Source organism: Mustela erminea, chromosome 11 (genome assembly GCF_009829155.1).
Source record: "Mustela erminea isolate mMusErm1 chromosome 11, mMusErm1.Pri, whole genome shotgun sequence".
Taxonomy (NCBI): Eukaryota; Metazoa; Chordata; class Mammalia; order Carnivora; family Mustelidae; genus Mustela; species Mustela erminea.
The window spans coordinates 50,655,137-50,677,792 of NC_045624.1; the positions used below are offsets into that span (position 1 = coordinate 50,655,137).

At 34.1% G+C, this 22,656-nt stretch overlaps 1 protein-coding gene across 4 annotated transcripts in view; it reads right to left on the reverse strand.

Annotated features, from left to right (window-relative positions):
* The window catches only part of MPP6 (membrane palmitoylated protein 6), a 112,085-nt gene that overhangs the window by 38,637 nt on the left and 50,792 nt on the right, over positions 1-22,656 (reverse strand). For all 4 annotated transcript variants that reach the window (XM_032304778.1, XM_032304777.1, XM_032304779.1 and 1 more), the window contains exons 3-5: positions 12,423-12,575; positions 8,338-8,490; positions 7,370-7,597 (exon numbers count right to left, since the gene is read on the reverse strand). In XM_032304778.1, the coding sequence (XP_032160669.1) occupies positions 7,370-7,597; positions 8,338-8,490; positions 12,423-12,575 (534 nt within the window). The remainder of the gene's footprint in view (positions 1-7,369; positions 7,598-8,337; positions 8,491-12,422; positions 12,576-22,656) is intronic.

The following is a 22,656-nucleotide window of genomic DNA, read 5'->3' on the forward strand; positions in this document are numbered from 1 at the left end:
AGTGCTAACATGTAACATATCAGTATTATGAAATTACCTTGCCTGTAAAAGTTCATGATAGCCTTGGTAAACTGGTATGAATTCTGGTTTACACCACAGGGGGGAAAAATCTTCCTAATTATCACAGCTAACACATAATTAAAAAAAAACTTAAGTTCTACTTTTCCAATCTATTCAAGTCCAAATGAAAATGTGCCACTTGAGAAATATAGGAGGTCTTAGAGGTAATAGTGATGTGAAATGTCTAATTTCGAATACCTTTTCTTTCATGATTCTTTTCTTGGAGCTGGGGAACAGGGGACACTGCACTGCAGGATTCTACAGGCCCTCTTCTTTATAAAGGCATTACCCTCAAAGAATAAAAGATGTAGTTAACTTTCCTAACACAGAGAAACAGGCACAAAATGAGAAGACAGAGGAATCCGTATCAAATGAAAGAACAAGACAAAGCCATAGCAGGAGAGCTAAGTGAAACGGATTTAAGTAATGTGCTTGATAAAGAATTTTAAGCAATGATCACAAGGATACTCAATGGACTTGAGGAGAGAGTGGAGGACATCAGTGAGATCATTAAGATAGGGACAGAGTAGGGGCGCCTGGGTGGCTCAGTGGGTTAAGCCTCTGCCTTCGGCTCAGGTCATGGTCTCAGGGTCCTGGGATCGAGCTCCGCATTGGGCTCTCTGCTTGGCAGGGAGCCTGCTTCTCCCTCTCTCTCTGCCTGCCTCTCTGCCTCCTTGTGGTCTCTCTCTCTCTGTCAAATAAATGAATAAAATTTTCAAAAAAAGATAAGAGATAGAGATAAAGGACTCAATAAACAAAGTAAAAAACATGCCTGATGGAATGAAAAGCAGGCGGAAGAAAAAAAGGAATGAATTAATGACCTAGAGACAGAGTAATGGAAAGTAATTATGCTGAACAAAAAGAGAAAAGAATCATGCAAAATGAGAATAGACTTAGGGAACTCAGTGACTCCATCAATGTAATAATATTCATATTATAGGAATCCCAGAAGAAGGAGAGAGAGAAAAGGGGGCAGAGAATTTATCAGGAGAAATAATAGCTGAAAACTTCTCTAGTCCAGGAAAGGAAACAGATACCCAGATCTAGAAGGCACAGAGAACCCCAACAAAATCAACCAAAGCAGATCCACATGAAGACACACTGTAATTAAAATGGAAAAATAAAGTGATAAAGAAAAAATATAAAGAGCAATGGGACCAAAGAAGATAGTTACATATGAAGGAAACCCCACAAGGCTCTTAGCAAATTTTTCAGTAGAAACCTTCCAAGCCAGAAAGGAGTGTCATGATATATTCAAAGTGCTGAATAGGAAAAACCTGCAGCAAGGCTATAATTCAGAATAGAAGGAGAGATAGATTTTCCCAGACAAACAAAAACTAAAGGAGTTCGTGACCACCAAACCTACCCTGCAAGAAAAATTAAAGGGAATTTTTTGAGTGGAAAGACCAAAAATGACAGTATGAAGGCAGAAAACACAAAAGCAATAAAAATGACTATTTCTGTGAAAAACCAGTCAAGGAACTCACAAAATAGAAAGATGCAAATTATGACACTATATACCTAAAACATGGGTAGGAGAAAAGTAAAGAATGGATTCAAACATAAACAATTATGAATTTAATATAGACTGCTATATGCAGATATTCTATACAAACCTAACAGTAACCACAAATCAAAAACCACTACTAAATATACAAAGAATAAAGAGAAAGAAATCCAAATATATCAAGACAACCAGCAAACCATGAAAGACAGAAAGACAAGAAGGCATCAGAGAAAATGTTCAGAAACAACCATAAAATGGCAATAAATAATATCTATCAATAAATTACTTAACATGCAAAAGGCCTAAATACTCCAATCAAAAGATATATGGTGACAGAATGGATAAAGAAACAAAACCCATCTAAATGTTGCCTATAAGAGTTATTTTAGACATAAAAACACCTGCCAATTGAAACTGAGGGGCTAGAGAAACATTTATCATGCAAATGGATGTCAGAAGAAAGTCACAGTAGCAATATTTATGTTGGACAAAAGACTTTAAAACAAAAACTATAACAAGAGACAAAGAAGGGCACAATATAGTGATACAAGAGAGAAAATTCAACATAAAGATAAAACAATTTGAAGTATTTATGCACCCAACATGGGAGGACCCAAATACATAAAAAAGTTAATAACAAACATAAAGGAAGTAATTGATAGTAATAGAATAATAGTAGGGGCCTTTAACACCCCACTTACATCAATGGAAGGCTCATCTGAAAACAGAAACTCAACAAGAAACAATGGCTTTGAGACACAATGGACCAGATGGATTTAACAGATATATTCAGAAAATTCCTAAATTTTCTAAAATTCCTAAAATACCACAATACACATTCTATTCAAGTGTACAGGGAATATTCACCAGAACCAATCACATATTAGACCTCAAAACAAGCCTCAACAAATTCAAAAAGATCAAAGTCTACCATACATCTTTTCTGACTATACCATTATAAAACCAGAAGTCAACCACAAGAAAAAACCTGGAAAGACTATAACTACACAGAGGTTAAATAATGTGATACAATGAATAGATCAACCAGGAAATCAAAGAAATTTAAAAATACATGGAAACAAATAAAAATGAAATTATAATGTACAAAACCTTTAGGATGCAGCAAAAGCATTTCTAAGAGGTAAGTTTAGAGCAATATAGGTCTACCTCAAGGAAAAAACCCTCAAATCCTTACAGCTAAAGGAACTAGAAAAAGAACAACAAACAAAACCTAAAACCAGAAAAAGGAAGAAAATAATAAGGATTAGAGCAAAAATAAATGATAGAGAAACTAATAAAATCACTAAATCAATGAAGTGAGGAGCTAGCTCTTAAAAACAAAACAAAACAAAGCAAAACAAAAGTCAATAAAACTGATAACCCCCCAGCCAGACTTATCGAGAAAGAAACCAAATAAAATCAAAGTGAAAGAGAAGAAATAACAATAAACCCCCAAAAAATATAATTACAAGAGAATATTAAGAAAAATTACATGCTGACAAACTGAACAACTCAGAAGTGGATTAATTCCTAGAAACATATTAACTGACCAAAACTGAAGCAGGAAGAAATAGCAACAAAACTGAATCAATAATTAAAAAACTCCCAACAAACAAAAGTCCAAGACCAGATGGTTTCACAAGCAAATTCTGCCAAACACTGAAAAAAGAGTTAGTATCTATTCTTCTCAAACTATTCCAAAAAAGTGAAAAGGAAGGAAAACTTCCAAATTCATTCTATAATGCCAGCATTTCCCTGACACCAAAATTAGACATCACAAAAAGAGAAAAGATCTCTGATGAACATAAATGCAAATATTCTCATCAAAATATTCTCATCAAAATACTAGCAAATCAAACCTAACAATACATTAGTAAAATTATACACCACGACCAAGTGAGATTTATTCCTGGGCTGCAAATGTAGTTCAACATTCACAAATCAGTCAACATGACACATCGTATCAATAAGAAAGGATAAGAGCCACATGATCATTTCAAAAGACACTGATTGCAAAAGTAGTTCAATATTCACAAATCAGTCAACATGACACATTGTATCAATAAGAAAGGATAAGAGCCACATGATCATTTCAACAGACACTGAAAAAAACATTTAACCAAGTATAACATCAATTCATGATAAAAATCCTCAACAAAACAGATTTGGAAGGAACATACCTCAACAAAATAAAAGGCCATTAATGAAAAACCACAGCTAATATAATTTTCATTGGAGACAAACTGAGAGCCTTTCCCCTAGGGTCAGGAACAAAACAAGGATCAAAACAAGAATTTCCCCTAGGGTCAGGAACAAAACTCAGCACCTTTATTCAACATAGTACTGGAAAACCTACCCATAGCAATCGGACAACAAAAATAAATAAAAGGTGTTAAATCACCAAGGAAGAAGTCAAACTTTCACTGTGCAGATGACATGATACTACATAAAGAAAACCCAAAAGACTCCAACAAAAACCTGCAGGAACTGATTAACAAATTCAGAAGAGTCACAGGATACAAAATCAACCTACATAAATCTGCTGCAGTTCTACACACCAATAATGAAGCAACAGAAAGAGAAATTAAGAGAACAATTCCATGTACAACTGCACCAAAATTAGTAAGATACCTAGGAATAAACCAAGCCAGAGAATTCTGAAAACCATAAAACAATGATGAAAGAAATTAAGGATGATATAAAGAAATAGAAGGACATTCCATGCTCATGAATTGGAAGAACAAACATTGTTATTATTTTTTTTATTTTTTATAAACATATAATGTATTATTAGCCCCTGGGGTACAGGTCTGTGAATCGCCAGGTTTACACACTTCACAGAACTCACCATATCACATACCCTCCCCAATGTCCATAACCCCACTACCTTCTCCCTACCTCCCTCCCCCCGGCCACCCTCAGTTTGTTTTGTGACATTAAGAGTCTCTTGCGGTTTGTCTCCCTCCCAATCCCATCTTGGAAGAACAAACATTGTCAAAATATCGATACTACCCAAAGCAATCTACACATTTAAAGCAATCCCTATCAAAATACCACCAGTACTTTTCACAGAGCAAAAACAATCAATCCAAAAATTTTTATGGAACCATAAAAGACCCTGAATAGGCAAATTTATCTTGAAAGAGGAAAGCAAAGCTGAATGTATCACAATCTCAGACTTCATGATATATTACAAAGGAGTAGTAATCAAAGCGGTATGGTACTGGCACAAAAACAGATGCAGAGATAAATAGGACAGGATAGAAAATCCTGAAAGAAGTCCACAATTATGTGGTCTATTAATCTTTAACAAACCAGGAAGACTATCCAACAGGAAAAAGACAGTCTCTTCAACAAATGGTGTTGGGAAAACTGGACCACTTTCTTATACCGTACACAAAAAATAAACTTAAAATGGATTAAAGACCTAAATGTGAGACAGGAAACCATAAACATCCTAGAAAAGAGCACATGACACTGGTCATAACAACTTTTTTCTAGATAGGCTCCCTAAGGCAAGGAAAACAAAAGCAAACTATTGGGACTCCATCAAAATAAAAAGCTTCTGCACAGCAAAGGAAACCATCAACACAACTAAAAGGCAACCTACGGAATGTGAGAAGATATTCTGCAAATAGCATATCCAATAAAGGGTTAGTATTCAAACTACATAAAGAACTTACAAAACTCGGCACCCCAAAACCAAATAATCCAATTTAAAAAAATGAACAGACGTTTCTCCAAAGAAAACATAGAGATCAGCAGAAGACACATGAAAAAATCCTCTATATCATTCATCATCAGGGAAATGCAAATCAAAACTATAATGAAATAGCACCTTACATCTGTCAGAACAGCTAAAATCAAAAACACAAGTAACAAGTGTTGATAAGGATGTGGGAAAAAAAGGAATCTTCTTGCACCCTTGGTAGGAACGCAAACTGGTGTATCCACTGTGGAAAACAGTATGGCGGTTTCTCAAAAAGTTAAAAATAGAACTACTCTATGATACAGCAATTGCACTACTGGATATTTACCCAAAGAATACAAAAACATCAATGCAAAGAATATAGGCACCTCTATGTTTACAGCGGGATTATTCACAATAGCCAAGATACGGAAGCAGCCCAAGTGTCCACTGATTGATGAATGGATAAAGAAGATGTGGTATGTATGTGTGTGGATATATATACACACATATAAATATTAAAAACATACACATATATATACAAATATATAGTGAAATATTATTCAGCCACAAAAAAAGAAAGAAATCTTGCCATTTGCAATGGCATGGATGGAGTTAGAGAGTATAATGCTAAGTGAAGTAAGTCAGTCAGAATAAGACAAATGCCACATGATTTCACTCATATATGGAATTTAAGAAACAAAACAAACAAGCAAAGGGAAAAAGAGAGAGAAACCAAGAAACAGACTCAAATATAGAGAACAAATTGATGGTTACCAGAGGGGAGATGGGTAGGGAGATGAGTGAAACAGGTGATGGGGATTAAAGTGTACACTTATCATGTTGAGCACCAGGTGATTAAAATAAAAACTTAAAAGAAATGTATATATTTTTTCCTGTCCTTCAAAGAATAATGTAAAAGAAGTATTCAACATACGTTATTTCAAAGAATTGTATAGAAATATAAAAACTAGACTTTTAAGTTCTCATACTGAAAGATCACTGGCAGTATCTTATGTAGAAACTTACAATTTCACTTACCCATGAAATGATAAATTTGTGAAACGAAGTTGAATTAAACGCATCAATCTAAAACATTCCTTTCTCCCATTTCTACATTATATAGGTTTTTTAAACCCTCTCCTCAGTTCCAACACTCCCACCATCATTGCCAAATCCTTCTCTGCAATTACTTTATTACATTTCTTTCTTTACAATTCTATTGTAAAGAAAGAAATACTACCTCATCACCACCATAACAACAGTAGCAGCTACTTTTTGAGTGCTATATGCCAGGCGCTGCTAAGAGAGCTTTACGTGAATTAAGTCATTTAATCCTTGTAACACCTTCTGAGAAAAGAATTATCCTTAACTATATACATGAGACAATGAAGCGCAGAGAGGCTAAGCTAGTAAGTGGTAGCATTTGAATCCAAACAGTGTTAACCTTCTTTTAGAGTTGTCTCTCAGAAATCACCTCACACCTCCAAAATTCTGCTTCCTGGTTAAAGGATATCACTTCTCTCCTTTTGGAAATTCATTCAACAAGATCAAACTAGATAATTGCTGTCATTAGAACATTACCCTGTTCAATAATCTACCTAAAAATTAGTTACAAAAATCAGACCAAATGAGTACAATCCAGGTATTCAAGATTTTTCTCAATCTATATACCTATCCTCCCTTTCTGACCTCATTCCCCATCCAGCCCATCACATGAACACTAAATAAGAGGTATTCAGAGCTATATTCTTATCCTCTCACAGGGTCAAATATAATTCCTGGAACATAACAGGTGCCAAAAGTGTCTGCTAGGTTAAGGACTAAAAGGCTTTATGATTTTTCAGATACCAGCTGTAGGTTACTGTAATGCTAAGGTTCATAGTATTCACAAAGACATTTTGTTATTCCTTCCTAATAAGACAGTGCTAATTGTTTTAAAAATTCAAAAATTCACCCATGAAAAAATAGGGCAATTCAGAACACTTAAATCATAGTTTTTTCCTATTTTCTTTAGCAAAAGAGGAACAAGTGGCAATTATAGCTGTTATAACTAACAATGTGATTAAAGAAATAGAAGTATTATTGATATTATCAAGAATTTTATTACTAACCTGTTGAGGGGTTATGGTATCTCTGTAACTTGGTAAAATTTTTAGGGTGACACTTCCACTAATATTTTTCAGTAATTCTTGTAATTCCTTTGGATTGTTTCCAACTTCATGACCATTGACTTCTTTAATGATATCTCCCACATGAAGCAGACCTTGTCGATCTATCATTCCTCCGTGAAGGATTCGGGCGATTACCAGATCATTATTTTCAACCCGAAACGTTACACCCTAAAGGAAATAACAGAATTATCAATGATTTCAGATTATTAGGAAGAAATCTTAAATATTCATTAGTATGTATATGTAAGAAAATCATTCTAAAAGTAGGTGAGTTAATTGTTCCTACTTTCCCTCTGTTCTCTCCTGTCTTCAATATTTTAATCTCATTAAACCACAGGCAACTGTGATGATATAAATGACCTCATAAAAACAGGACTTTCAGGGAATTGCATTCCACAGGATAAAAAGCTCAAAGGAGGAGAAAAAGTATTTATGCATTCTGATGACCTTGTTCTAAGCTTATCATTTTTTCTGATAGTCAGGACCCAGAGATAATAATTTTTGCATGGAATAGAAAACTTCACTACTTACAGACTCCTACCATGCCTTCAATTTTTAGTAACTTTCTTTTGTGTTTTGATACTATCATTAGCAAGCAACTTGAGTTCATTTCTTCAAAGGGTATAGGAAGAAATGGGGTAGTTGTATCTTATAATTTCTACTGCCCATTAGCCAGCTTCTTCAGGCCTCTATTTCAGCTAAACATTTTATTTTGGCTTAATTTTATATGCTATATTAAGATGAGAGAGCATCAGTTGTATATTTCTATACAAGCCAAAAAGCACTGATAAAACAAATAAACATGAATTGAAGTTTTTATAATAATACAAATTATGAAAAAGAAAAAAAGATATGATTGAGCCACAAATATGTCAGATTTCAGATTTTAAAATGATTTATCTACTCACCAATGGCTCCCCAGCTCTTTTGTGAATACCAAGAATACGAATGGCATCTACTGGTAATAATTGATTATTGATAGAAGAATTATTCATTTCTGGGCTTGACGGAGGTGAATCGTAACATTTTGATGCCACAATATCATGGGCCTCCAAGAGTGACTGTAAGGATTCAAAAAAGCCTGTGGTTATTAATTACTGATGGAATAAGTTATTAAAAATAATAGTCCATTATTCCAGTGGAGTACTAAAACCTTCCAAGGCATACATTATTAAATTCTTAAAATATGAGGTAAACCAAATGCACCAGAATCTTTTAAAGAAATATATATACAGTACATTAACATAAATATTGTATTTCTTGTTTTAAAAGAGTTGAAGACTCCTGATAGAGTTTTATGCCTTCTTAAAAAAAGTGACAAGTTCAGTGGAAATTGAACCTAGATTTCCAAGTGTGGTACACTGAAGGCACTGGAATTCACTGCCACCTTTGTCATCAACATTATCACATTTCCTATTTATCATCAATCCCTATTTATTAGGTATCATACAAATTCAAATGGTACAGGGGCACTTGGACGACTCAGTCGGTTAGGCGTCTGCCTTCTGCTTACGTCATGATTTCAGGGTCCTGGGATAGAGCCCTGCATCAGGCCTGCTCAGCAGGGAGCCTGCTTCTCCCACTCCCTCTGCCTGCTATTGTGCCTACTTGTGCTTTCTTGCTTTCCCTTTCAGATAAATAAACACAATCTTTAAAACAAACAAACAAACAAACAAACAAAAAACCAAATTCAAATGGCACAGACCCTAATTTTTACTTTAAGATTTTTATGTTAGTAATACCATGTATTTTTTACACATATAAAAGTCTGCTAAAAAGATATCCAATAGAAAAAAATGGATAAATATTTACAGCATCTTATATCAGTGATAAGAGATTTTATATTACTGACAAAGGCTTTAGTTTATAAAACATATGTTTTAAGAGGAAAAAAACTCTAATGAGCTAGTAATGGTCCTGAATATAATTTTACGTCCTACATTTATGATGTACATGCTACCATCATGGATGACTTCGATCTACTTTCTAGGGATTTCTTATAATTTTAAAATATATTTTAGTTTTTCACTTACACTATAATTGTGTATGCTCAACAATAAACAATAAAATTAAAAAAAAATTTTGAGTGGATGGAGCTCAAAAACAAATCAAAATAGAAAGAAGGGAGAAAATGTCAACAAATTAGAACAGAAGCAATCAGGATATGTGTAATTTCTGGTCATTTCATGAAAATATGTCATAAGAGACTAAAGAAAATTTCAAAAAGAAAAAAAACCACAAGTCCACGTGTAAGGATTATTCCTATAAATGCTAGACGTTGCTAAAATCTCTAACCTGGGTTGCTTAGCTTCCAACCTATGCCTTCTTAGCCAGAATTATACTCCTGTGACTTGAACCACTACTTAGATGCTGATAACTTCCAGAACTCTCATGAGCTTCAGATTCATAGACTAAAAATCTTTCTACAACCAGTCAGTCATGAAAATTTGAAAATCAAAGAGTAAACATGGTAGAGGATTGAGACATACTAAATTAATGAAAGATCTGTAACTGCACAATGCTATTTAAAAAACAGAAGGACTGAAAAATTCATCTGTTGCCATTTAAGACTGCTATTTTAAACAATTCTTTAAAAACTGGTAAAGGGAAGGATCAGACCTTTCCCTGATTTTTCAGTCTGAAATGCATTATGGGGTAACTAAATAGTTCAGCTGATGAGGAAAAGCTCTACTTTATATAAGAACAGCAGCTACAAAACGTAGAATGAGAGAACCTGGAAAATGTCATTTTGAAGGCTCTAAAGAAAATACTGATTCAGGCAAGGATTAATTGTATTCATAAGTAGATAAATGATTAAACAGGAAACAGCATTTGTATGCTAGAATAATAACACACTAGATTATGTCCTAGTCAAAAGTATTTCAAAGAAGGGATTAGATTGTCTATGCCCTTAATCAAGGGACTAATCTCAGCAACAATACTGGTGGGCTAAGCAGGTGTCACATATCTTCTGATGTACTTTAATTCATATTAACATTACATCACTAATGGTGCATTCTAGTTCCAAATAGTTAACCTGAATCATCCTTTTAGATAGAACTTCTGTTCACAGGAAATAGAGGGGGTAACTAAACAACAAAGCGAAGAGACAACCAGATTATCCAGGGAGTGGGACATTCTTTAGGGCAATGGTCTCGTCTCTTAATAGGTCAATATCATAATCAAGGGAGAAAGGATGGTCCATCCAAATGCCACACATGAATCTAGGTTGGAAACCCATAGTACAAAACAGCTATAAAGAATATTTTGGTGTCAAATGGAGATGTTTGAATATAGTATGTGTATTACATGAGATGGAGATCCACTGAAATGGCCAAGTGGAAATCAGTGACTGAAAATAAGGGTAAGTTACAAAATAGCTTGTACAAAAGGATCTCAATCAGCAAAGAAAAAAATATGTACATTAATGCATAGAAAAAGTATGGAGGAATATGTACTAGGATAGTACAGTAGATCTGGGTAATAAGAATGCAATATCTTAATTTTTAAATTTTTGCTTGCCAGTATTTTCTAATTATATTTATGAAACTTTATATAAATTTATATACTTATTAGATTTTATATATTTATTAAAGATACACAGCATGTCTGAAAACTCTATCAGATTCTTCTGAAGTATCACAAACTTAACAAGGCTGGTTACCTAACATTAACATGTCAATTTCTTCTAGAGTATTCCTTATCTCAGTGAGTGCCATCAATTATTTGTTAGAAACCTTACCCTTATCAACTTCCCAAATCTCTCTTCTGCAATGATCACACATAACCAATCACCAAGTCCTGTTGATTTTACTGCTTAAACCTGAAAATCTTCACATTTTCTACTCTCAACACTGCTGTCAGTTTCTTGCCCTAGTGCTTAACCATCTTGCTCCACAATCAGCCCCCTCTCCCTGTGTAATACCTCCTACTCTCCCCTCTCATGGTTTCCCACTGTCCTCGGGGTAAAGTTCAAATGGCTTACTGTGCCCTAGAAGGCCTTCATCAACTGGCACAAGCATATAGGATGTCTCTGATACATGTCCATTATTTTGTATGTTGAGATACTGATTCATGGAGCAACCAACTCACTATAAACCTTTGTATTTTACAGTCACGTTGTTGAAGAGTCACAGAAAGTCCTTGAAAAAACCCAAAGAGGAGTTGCCATTTCATTTTCAATGCTAAGATTTATAGTGAAAAGCACTTTATATTCTTCCATCCCAGCATCACTTACAGAACAGTCCATTCTTTCTCCCCTAAAATGTAGTATCTCTATCATAAATCAAATTGTCATATACATGTATATGTACTTCTGGGTTTTTTATTCTCTTCCATTGGTCTATTTTTCTAATACTGTCCCAATGCCACACTTAATCACAGGTTAATAAGAAATCTCTCCCCCACTCCCCTCCACTTTCTCTTCTAAAACTGACTCTTTGTTAAACAGGTTTATTTTTCACTGACAGACCAAAGCTTAAATTGCACTTATTTTTTTTTGCAGCTATGGAGGAAATGTTATGGATTAGTTTCTATCCTCACACAGTTCTCTTTTGTTTTATTCTAAGGTCATTGATTGCATCTCAGTCTCAGAAGCAATACTGCAATAGCTTTCATAAGAAAGGCTGTGAAACAGTGGTAGTGAGGAAGGAAAACCTATTATTCACAGTAAGAAAAATGTCTCCAGCATGTGGTCTGGTGGTGAATCAAGGCTGGTTTTAATTACACAATGGAAAATCCATTCTGATATATTTCTGCTATACATTTATGTAGTGTGTTATTAGTTGTGGGTGTATCTGATTTGATATCCTCAGTATTTCAGGATATTAAAATACTTAAGTTGGAACTTACATATTTACAAACTCTAAATAATCTTAAATATTACTTAATAATAAATAATCTTAAATAAATCACCATAAACTGGAATTTAACTACTAAAAGAGAATACTTTGGGAATAAAGTGCACTTGGGAAGAATAATACACAAAATTTACCTGGAAGTGAGGCTCTTTGAGGATTCCAACCAGCTCTGCCACATTTTCATCTACATTCATTAAGGGAGTGATATCTTCAAGAATTTCATTGACTAATTCTAAGTTATTATCGCTGACAGCTTCTAGTTTTGAGTCTTCTAGCCTCTCATGAGCCTGAAAAGATACAGTATAATTAAAGTCACAGCACATATTGTTTTGCTCCAGACCATGGTTTTCTTCTTTTCATAAAGAAGACTTAAAAAGATACTACTTGAAAGTTTGATTCATTGAAACCAAATGTAATATTTCAATCAAGGACAATATATAGATTTTTAGTAAATGTTATCAAGAAATATAATAAATCTTAGCTTGTATCCCTATTCTGAAAGTCAAGGAAAACTTGTTTTAATAACTTAACCATGAAAAAACTATAGTCAGATAACAACTGAAAAGAAAAAAAAACATTTCCTACCCAATAGAATTTCCTAATGACTTTCCTAATGACTGGTCTAGGCTCAAACTCTAGAGGATACTGCTTGTGATTCATGAAAATAAATGATTATGCATAATAAAAATTAAAAAAAAAAAGGAAATGTAATCATTATATGGACTACCATTAAAAAATAATAAAAATCATTTGGGGAGCACCAAATCTTAAACTACCATTTCCCAATATTTGAAAATCAGCAAAATAAGTCAATTTAGGAAAGTCAGCTCTTGAACTGGACTTGGAAGGACTGTTTGATTTCATTAGGGGAGTGATCACCTTGTGTCTCTTTATCTTAAGCCACCTTTTTTTTTTCTTAATCTCACCATCTCTTCCATGGAAAATGGAACATGAATCACACTGTTACAGGAAACAAGTAGCCCTATTTAGCCTCAAATAGTGGGAATAAAACAGTTTTAAATTCAAACTAAAAATGAACATTAAGCAGTCTCCCTTTTTTAAGTGTTCTTTGTTTTTTGATGAATGGTTGCTGTCCGATTTTGAAGGCAGGCAAAGCATAACTGTTAAGACTTAATGTATAAATGAAACTATGTAAGATGACAAATCTTGTATTTAGTATTTTAAGATCCACATTGGTAAGTGCTCAGGAAAAACCCAAGTTTCAAGTAGTAACAGTATCAATTAAACTTTATCTGTACCTATAATACTTTAGCTGTTATATCTACCATAGAGTGGAACCTTCAAGACAAACACATGATTTTTAAAATGCAATTTTTTTCACTTAAGTATTTTTTTCTAGGTGACTCACCACACTGAAATAAGTGTTTAAGTGAAAGAGGGGGCTATATATTAAGCAACATTTTTAAGAAACGCCTCAGAAGAAAAAAAAAATTTAAGTCATATGAGATGACAGAAGAAATTATAACTGTTATTAAACAAAGAAAAATGTCAAAAGACCAAATGTAATTTGGTCTTTTTTTTAAAAGATTTTATTTATTTATTTGACAGACAGAGACCACAGTAGGCAGAAAGGGAGGCTGAGAGGGGGGGGGGGGAGGGGGGGGAAAACAGGCTCCCTGCTGAGCAGAGAGCCCGATGTGGGACTTGATCACAGGACTCTGGGATCATGACCTGAGCCAAAGGCAGAGGCTTTAACCCACTGAGCCACCCAGGCGCCCCAGGAGTTACTATTTAGATATGAAAAAAATTAAGATTAGAAAATGCCATGAAGTGGGGCACGTGGGTGGCTCAGTTAAAGCCTCTGCCTTCGGCTCAGGTCATGATCCCAGGGTCCTGTGATCAAGCCCCACATCGGGCTCTCTGCTCAGCAGGGAGCCTGTTTCCCCCGCTCTCTCTCACTCTGCCTGCCTCTCTGCCTATTTGTGATCTCTGTCTGTCAAATAAATAAATAAAATCTTTAAAAAAAAAAATTAAAAAAAATAAAAAAGAAAATGCCATGAAGAATGAAATGGGTAAATCTGTAACTTTCTGAAAGTTTAATGTAAGCCTAATAAGGATAAAATGATGACACTCACATATACCATAAAATGATTATCACCATTGGAAAAAAACCCTAAAATAATGGACATAACTAGGTATTAACTCTTATAAAACAAGCTAGAATTGCTTATTGCTTTAATACAAATATTTGCTGTTAACAAATATTTAATTTAGCATCATTAACCTTGCAACACTCTATTACTCTTACGGAAGTAGAATAAAGTTTAAGGAAAGAAAGGAAATAAAGAAGCTGAACATTTATTGAGGGCTGTTTGTGTATGTGTCAGGAACTATATTCTCAGTGCAGTGTGAGTGAGTGTGTATTAAGCAAAGGTAGGTGTATTATTATCCTCACCTTGCAAACATGGATGCTGATGCAAAATAAGATAAAGTGATTTGCTTGAATCTACACTACTGCTAAGTGGCAGAGTCAGGTAGTCTAATACCAAGGCTTGAATGCTTACCTACTAAAACTTTTTTGACTTCATCATTATACAGACAGCCACTGAAATATCATACTGTGGTTAATTATTCTATCTGTTATATATTATTCTAATTCATTTAACTCAGAGATATACTCTCATTGACTGCTAGTTGATTTGTTCCTTCTTAGCACGCTCTTCTAGTCCAGATGTGTCATTCTGTTCTACTGAGTCTTCCCTACAGTTACTTTGTACTCCTGTGGTTCAGAATACTACCTGTCCCTTCAACCTGCACCCCTCTGCTCAAAGTAAGAGCTATAAAGACCACCTGTTTCTCTAGTTAAGAGATAAGGAGTACCTTACAATTTTCAGGTACTGTATCAATATATTTTCTATAACATCCTCTGGTCATGTAATATATCAATTCAATTCAGACAAGTAAAGAGCAGAAATGATCACTGACCTGAGAACTCTAATATAGCTCCCTTTGTTCCTATTCCTATGTTCATCTACCTTACTGCTCCCAAATTGGGTGAGGACACGTGGGAAGGTGGAAAGACCTACCAGAAAGAGGATGTCAAGCAGGAGGGCAAAATTATGTTATAAAAACAAACACACCCAAAGGTTTTTTCATACCAACTACACAGACTGATGCTATAGTAGGAAAGAATCTCACTATACAATAAGAAGTTCTCAGGGAAAAAATAAAAGGCTTTTTAGTGAAACTGCAGCTATAATTATATAACACAGAAAGCCAATTTCTAAAATATAGTTGGGTTCTATCAAGATCAACTGTAATTTTTCCAAAAAAGCAAAAGCAGGTCCATATTTGTTAATATGTAGATTATTAAGCTCGAAGATACTGTGAAAGAAGTTGGGACCTCTAGTCACTTTAAAGTCATAATTTATTTAGTAGATTTTAAGAGGCAAGTGCCAACTTGAATTTAACTAATAAGACCCACCCACCACAAAAAAGAAAATAAAGGACAAAAGGAAATAGTGAAAATTGTCCAGAAGGAGAGATGAATCATAAGCTATTTGAATGAATGGGTCTAGCATCCTTTAAGACACTATGAGAATAAAAACATATTCCACCTGCCACAAGTGGTTGAAAGAATATGCTATGACTGGCTTCGTAGAACAATTGGAGTTGATACAAATATGGCCTAGCCTTCTTTTATGTCCAGATCCGAGAGTCCTATTTACCACTGCACCTTAGAAAAATGAACTGCAGAGAAGAAAAAGTTCTTTCAGGACTTCTAGGTATTTCTTCTAGGCACAGTCCAGCAGCCATGCTTGCAAGCCCAAAAAAAAAAAAAAAAAAAAAATATATATATATATATATATATATATATATAACAAGTTGTGGGCTATAACTAAAGTGAAAAATACTATCATTTATTTTGTTATATCTAATACTATTATTATTATGTGTAAAACCTTGCCTTTTGTCCTCAAAAGGACGAAAATATAAATTTTGTTTCTATCTTTGAATATGGCTAAGTATGTGGTAGTTGCTCATTAAATGTTTCTTGGAAAAGATAAGTAAATGGGAAGTAAGTTTTGCTGTGGTCAGAGTCATCCCCTTCTATTCTAAAGAGTTTAGGAAGAGAAAGATCAAGAGAAGCCCACGAACAGTCAAAAATAAGTAACTTGAGCAGAAAATAGAAATGAGACAGGGAATAGAAAAGTCAATTTCTATTCTGCTTCTGCATCCATTATATCAAAGAGAATGAGATTTGTTCTGAATAAAAAAATGGACGAAATAAGTATAAATAAACTAGAATTGAATTCTCTAATAAGTAAAGAACTTGCCAGAAATCTAGTTAACAAAAGGAGTTCAAATTCTTAGATTAGATAAATTATATATTGAAGTACTAAGGAAGCTTCTAAATAACATTGCCGAGCCACTCTTAGAGTTATCTGTGGAAAAAGAGAACCACACAGATGCCAAAAAAACTAGAAATGGGAATCTGTTATACTTTTTAAAATGAAAAAGACCTTTTTTCTTTTTTTTAAAAGCTTGGCTTTAACAGTATTCAGAAAAAATATAAAAGAATACTTTTTATAATCTCTGAGTGGGAAAGACCTCTCTAATTTATGCTGCAAAATCTGGAAGCTATAAACTAAACAAAAAAGGCCCAATAAAATTAACTGCATTTAAAAATTTAATTTCTTGTCAAAAATCAGCAAAGTCAAAATACAAATGACAAACCAGGGTTAAAATACTTACAAATCATATTATAGACCAAAGGCTAATTTTCTTATACATAAAGGAAGTTTTAGAGAGAGAGAGATGGAGAGAGAGAGAGAGAGAAAGCAAGAGCACTAGCAGGGATAAGAAGAGGGACAAGCACACTCCCAGGTGAGTGGGGAGCCCCAACTTGACCCCAGGATCCTGAGATCATGACCTGAGCGAAGTCTGAGGCTTAACCCACTGAACCACTGAGACACCCCTACAGAAAGGACTTCTATAAACCACTAAGAAAAAGATCAACACATAAATAGGCAAATACTATGAACAAGAAATATACAGAAAAGGAAATTCAAATACCTCTTAAATATCTGAAAAGATATACAACGACCTTCATGATAAGAAGTACAAACTAAATATATAGTACTATATATATTTTTTTAATTAGATAGGCAAGGATAAAAATCCTGGTAACGTACCATGTTGGTGAAAATACAGTAAAAGACAGACATTCTCATACATTTTTTTTTCTCCCTGGTGAAAACATACTAGTGAGCAAAGAACACATTCATCTGAAGCGCACATGGAACATTTACCAAGACAGACCACTGTATGGGCTATAAAACATATCTTAAAAAGTCTGTAAGAATAAAAATCATATTAAGTATGCTCTCAGAATACAATGGAATCAAATCAAAACTCAGTAATAGAAAAACAGCTAGAAAACCCCAAAACACTTCAAGACAAAGCAACACTGTTTTTTGTTTTGTTTTGTTTTTTAGGATTTATTCACAAAAGAGAGCGCACAGCACACGAGTGTGGTTCAGGAGAGGGGCAGAGGGGCAGAGGGAGAGGGAGAAGCAGACTGCCCACTTAAGCAGAGAGCTGGATGCAGGGCTGAGCCCAGAACCCTGGGATCATGATCTGAGCCAAAGGCAGATGCCTGACTGAGCTACCCAGGCACCCTCAAAACAACACATTTCTAAGACTACATGGGTCAAAGAAGAAGTCTTAAGAAAAACTTAAAAATATGCGATCCAAATGAAAATACAACTTACCAAATTTTGTGGGATGGGGCAAAAGCAGTATTTAAAGGGAAATTTATAGTACTGATGCACAGTTAGAAAAGAAGAAAGACCTAAAATCAATAATCTAAACTTACATCTTATATAGTCAAGAAAAAAAGAGCAAATGAAATCTAGAGTAAGTAGAAGAAAGGAAATAATCAAATTTAAAGCAGAAACCAATGAAAGTAAAACCAGGAAGTCAATAAAAGTTAATGAAACCCAAATCTGGTTATTTGAAAAGATTAAAATTAATAAACTTCTATCTAGGTTAACTAAGAAAAAAGAGAAGACAGAGATTTACTAATAACAGAAAAGAAGGGGGGCCATCACTACTAATGCTATAGACATTAAAGAATAATAAAAGAATACTATGAACAAATCTATATCTACAGATTTGATAACCTATATGAAATGGACCAATTCCTTTAAATACACACAGCTTAAAAACTCACAAAAGGAGACATAGATAACCTGAAGAGTACTCTATCTGCTAAAGAAATTAAAATCAATAATTAATAACCTTCCCAAACAGAAAGCACCAGGCCTACAGGGACTTACTTGTATATTCTACCAAACATTTAAGGAGAATTATACCAATTCTCTACAATCTCTTCTAGGAGATAGAGAAAACATTTCTTAACTCATTCTATAGGGACAGCATTACTCTAATGCCAAAACTGGACAAAAACATTACATGTCATTATACATCTGTTAAAACCCATAGACACACATATACAACATGAAGTATGAACACTGATATGAACTATGGACTTAAGTTAATGAAGTTTTAAATTCATAGAAAGATTGTGCTGAGGGGTGCCTGGGTGGCTCAGTGGGTTAAAGCCTCTGTCTTTGGCACAGGTCATGATCTCAGGGTCCTGGGATCGAGCCCCACATCGGGCTCTCTGCTCAGCAGGGAGTCTGCCTCCCCCTCTCTCTCTGCCTGCCTCTCTGCCTACCTGTGATTTCTGTCTGTCAAATAAATAAATAAAACCTTTAAAAAAAAAAAAAAAGAAAAATTGTGCAGAAAGTATGGAGAATTTCCATGTTATCTGCCTCATTTCCATTTCTCTTATTTACCTCTTGCATTAGTATGATACATTTGTTATAATTAATAAGCCAATCTGATACACTATAATTAACTAAAGATTATAGATTACATTAAGATGTCCTCTAAATGTTGTACAGTTCCATGGGTTTTGACAACTGCAGAATGTCATCTGTGTACCTTTACAGTATCATACAGAATAGTCCCATGGCCCTAAAAATGCTCTATGCTTCCCCTATTCATCCCTCCCTTGTACTCTCCTAAACCCTGGCAACTACTGATTCTTTGGCACTGTCTATAATTTCTGCTTTTCCCAGAATGTAATGAAGTTGGAATCACAGTATATACCTTTTCCGGCATGGTTTCTTTCATCTAGCAATATGTATTTGTAGTTCCTCCATATTGTTTTGAAGCTCATTTCTTTTTTACTGCTGAATAATACTCCATTGTATGGATGTATCACACTTTATCTTTGCTCCTATTAAAAATCATCACCATTTGCTTCAAAATTTTGGCAATTATGAATAAATATGCTATAAATGTTCATATGTAGATTTCTTTGTGGACATAATTCATCAACTCCCTTGGGTAACTATCAAGAAGTACAACTGCTGGATTGTATGGTAACACTATGTTAGCTTTGTAAGAAACTGCCAAAGTGTCTTCCAAAGTAGTTGTACTATTTGCACTGCTACTAGCTATGAATGAACAGCTTCCTTTTTAGGATACAGGCTTTCTTAGAGATATTGCAGGTTCAGTTCCAACCACCAAAATAAAGTGAACATTGCAAAAAGGGAATATTGCAACAAAGTCAAATGAATTTTTTGGGTTTTTCCAGTGCATATAAAGTTATGTTTACACTAACTGTGCAATAACATTGTGTCTGAAAAACACTGTATATACCTTAATTAAAAATTACCATATTGCTAAAAACTACTCACCATCAACTGAGCTTTTGCAAGTCATAACCTTTTTGTTGAAAGAGGGTCACACCTCAACACTGATGGCTGCTAACTGATCAGGGTAGCGTTGCTGAAGGTCTGGGTGGCTGTGGCAATTTCTTAAAATAAGACAATGAAATCTGCTGCATCAACTGACTCTTCCTTTGATAAAAAATTTCTTTGTAGCAGGAGATTCTGTTTGACAGTTTTTCCCCAATAGCAAGATCTGTCAATCTTCTCAAACTCTGAGATTGCATTATCAACTAAGTTTATGTAATATTCCAAATCCATTGCTATCATTTCAAAAATCTTCATAGCATCTTCATTAAGAGTAGATTCCACCCTAAGAAATCACTGCCTTTGCTCACCCATAGATATAAATCCTCATTTGGGTTGATGACTGGATCAGTTGGTTAAGTACCTGACTCTTGAATTCAGCACAGGTCATGATCTCAGAGTCATGAGACTGAGCCCTGTGTCAGGTTCACACTCAGCATGGAGTCTGCTTAAAAGTCTCTCCTTCTGCCCCTCCCGCACCTGCACGTGAGCTCGTACTCTTTCTCTCTTAAAAAAAAAAACCCACAAACTCCTCACCCATTAAAAGGTTTATTATGAGATTGCAGCAATTTAAATATTATCATGATAAAGGAGAAATATTGTGAGAATTATCAAAATGTGACACAGAAACATAAAGTGAGCACATGCTGCTGGAAAAATAGTTGAGAGATTTGCTCAAAGCAAGGCTGCTACAAACCTTCAACTAAAAAAGAAAAAAAAAAATACCCACCAAAAAACCATAGTATTCATGAAATGCAACAAAGAGAAGGACAATAAAATGAAGTATGACTGTTTATGTTTTGCAAATATTTCCCCCCAATATATAGCTTGCCTTTTCATTTCCTTAATGGTATCTTTTAAAGTAGAAAGTTAAATTTTGATAAAATCTAATTAGTCAAATTTTCATTATGCTTCATGCTTTTAATGTCTTATCTAAGAAATCTTTCTCTAACCCAAAGTAGCTAAGTTTTTCCTTATGTAATCTTTTAAAAGTTTTAAAATTTTAGTTTTTACTTTTAGATCTATTTTGAGGTATTTTTGTTTATGTGAGGCAAAGGATGAGGTTCGTTTTTTTGCGTATAAATAATTGTTTCAACATTTATTGAAAGGACTATTATTTCTTCATTGAATTACCATGGTGCTATTAATAAAAACCAGTTGACCATACATATATTAGGGTCTCTTTCTGGGCTCCATTCTATGCCACTGATCTATGTGCCAATACTACAGTGTTTTCTGTACTGTAGGGTAATAGTAATCCTTGATATCTGGCTATGCATAGCATCAAATTTTCTCCTTTTTCAAAACTGTTCTGGTTTAGTCTACGTCCTTCATAAATTTCAGTTTATCAATAATATGTCAGCCTGAAATTCTGACTTGGATTCTACTCAAGCTACAGATAGTTTGGGGAGAACCGACAATGTTAACAGTACTTAGCCTTCCAAACCCTGTACGTATGTATGCCTTTAATTTCAGCAATTTTTTTTTAGTGTCCAGAGGATAGGACTAGCACATATTATTAAACTGATCCCTATTTCTTTAACAAGTATATAAAAATACAACTAATTTATATAGATTGATCTTGTATCTTATGACCCTGCTAAATCACTTGTTAGTTCTAGGTTTGTTGTTCTTCCTTCTGATAGATTCTTAGGATTTTCAATATAAACAATAATGTCATCTTTGAATAAAGATAGTTTATTTTTTCTTCTTCAATCTGTATGCCTTTTATTTATCTACTTTTTCTTGCCTTTTTGTACTGGCTAGTACCCCTGGGTATAAACATGAATGGAAATGATGAAGGTTGAACAGAAGGGATCACAGAAAGCAAGCATTCTATCTGCCATCATGAATTATGATGTGAACTGCAGTTTTTTAATAGATATCCATCAGGTTGAGGCAACCTCCAAGTTTACCAAGTTTTTATCAAGAATGAATGTTCAATTTTATAAAATGCTTTTCCTGAAACAATCACATGATTCTTATCATATCAACAAAATGGTGGCATTTACTGATTTTCAAATATTAAAGCAGTCTTGCATTTTATAGACAAAACTCTCTTGATAATGGAGTATTATCCCTTTTGTATGTTGCTGGATTTGATTTGCTAGTATTATCTTAAGAACTTGAAGTCTATGTTCATGAGGGATACTATTTTACAGTTTTCCTTTCTTGAAATGTCCATAGCTGGCTTTGCTATCAGGGTAACACTAGGCTTCATAAAATAGTAAATGTTTTCTTTTCTTCCACTTTTTCTGGAAGGAATCAAGTGGAACTGCAAATATTCAATTTAAAAAAACATAGAGCTCTTCAGGTTGTCTCTTCTTACATAGGCTTTAGTAGTTTGTGTCTTTTAAGGAATCAGTCAATTTCATCTAAGTTGTCATATCTACTGTCATAAAGTTGTTCATAGTATTTCTTATTATTCTTGCAATACCTGTTGGATTTGTAGTGATGTCCTCTCCTTCATTTCTGATACCGGTAATTTGGGTCTAGTTATAGGACTACTGATTTTATTGATATATTTGAAGTTATACTGACTTTGTCTATTTGCCTTTAATCCATTTAGTCTTATTTT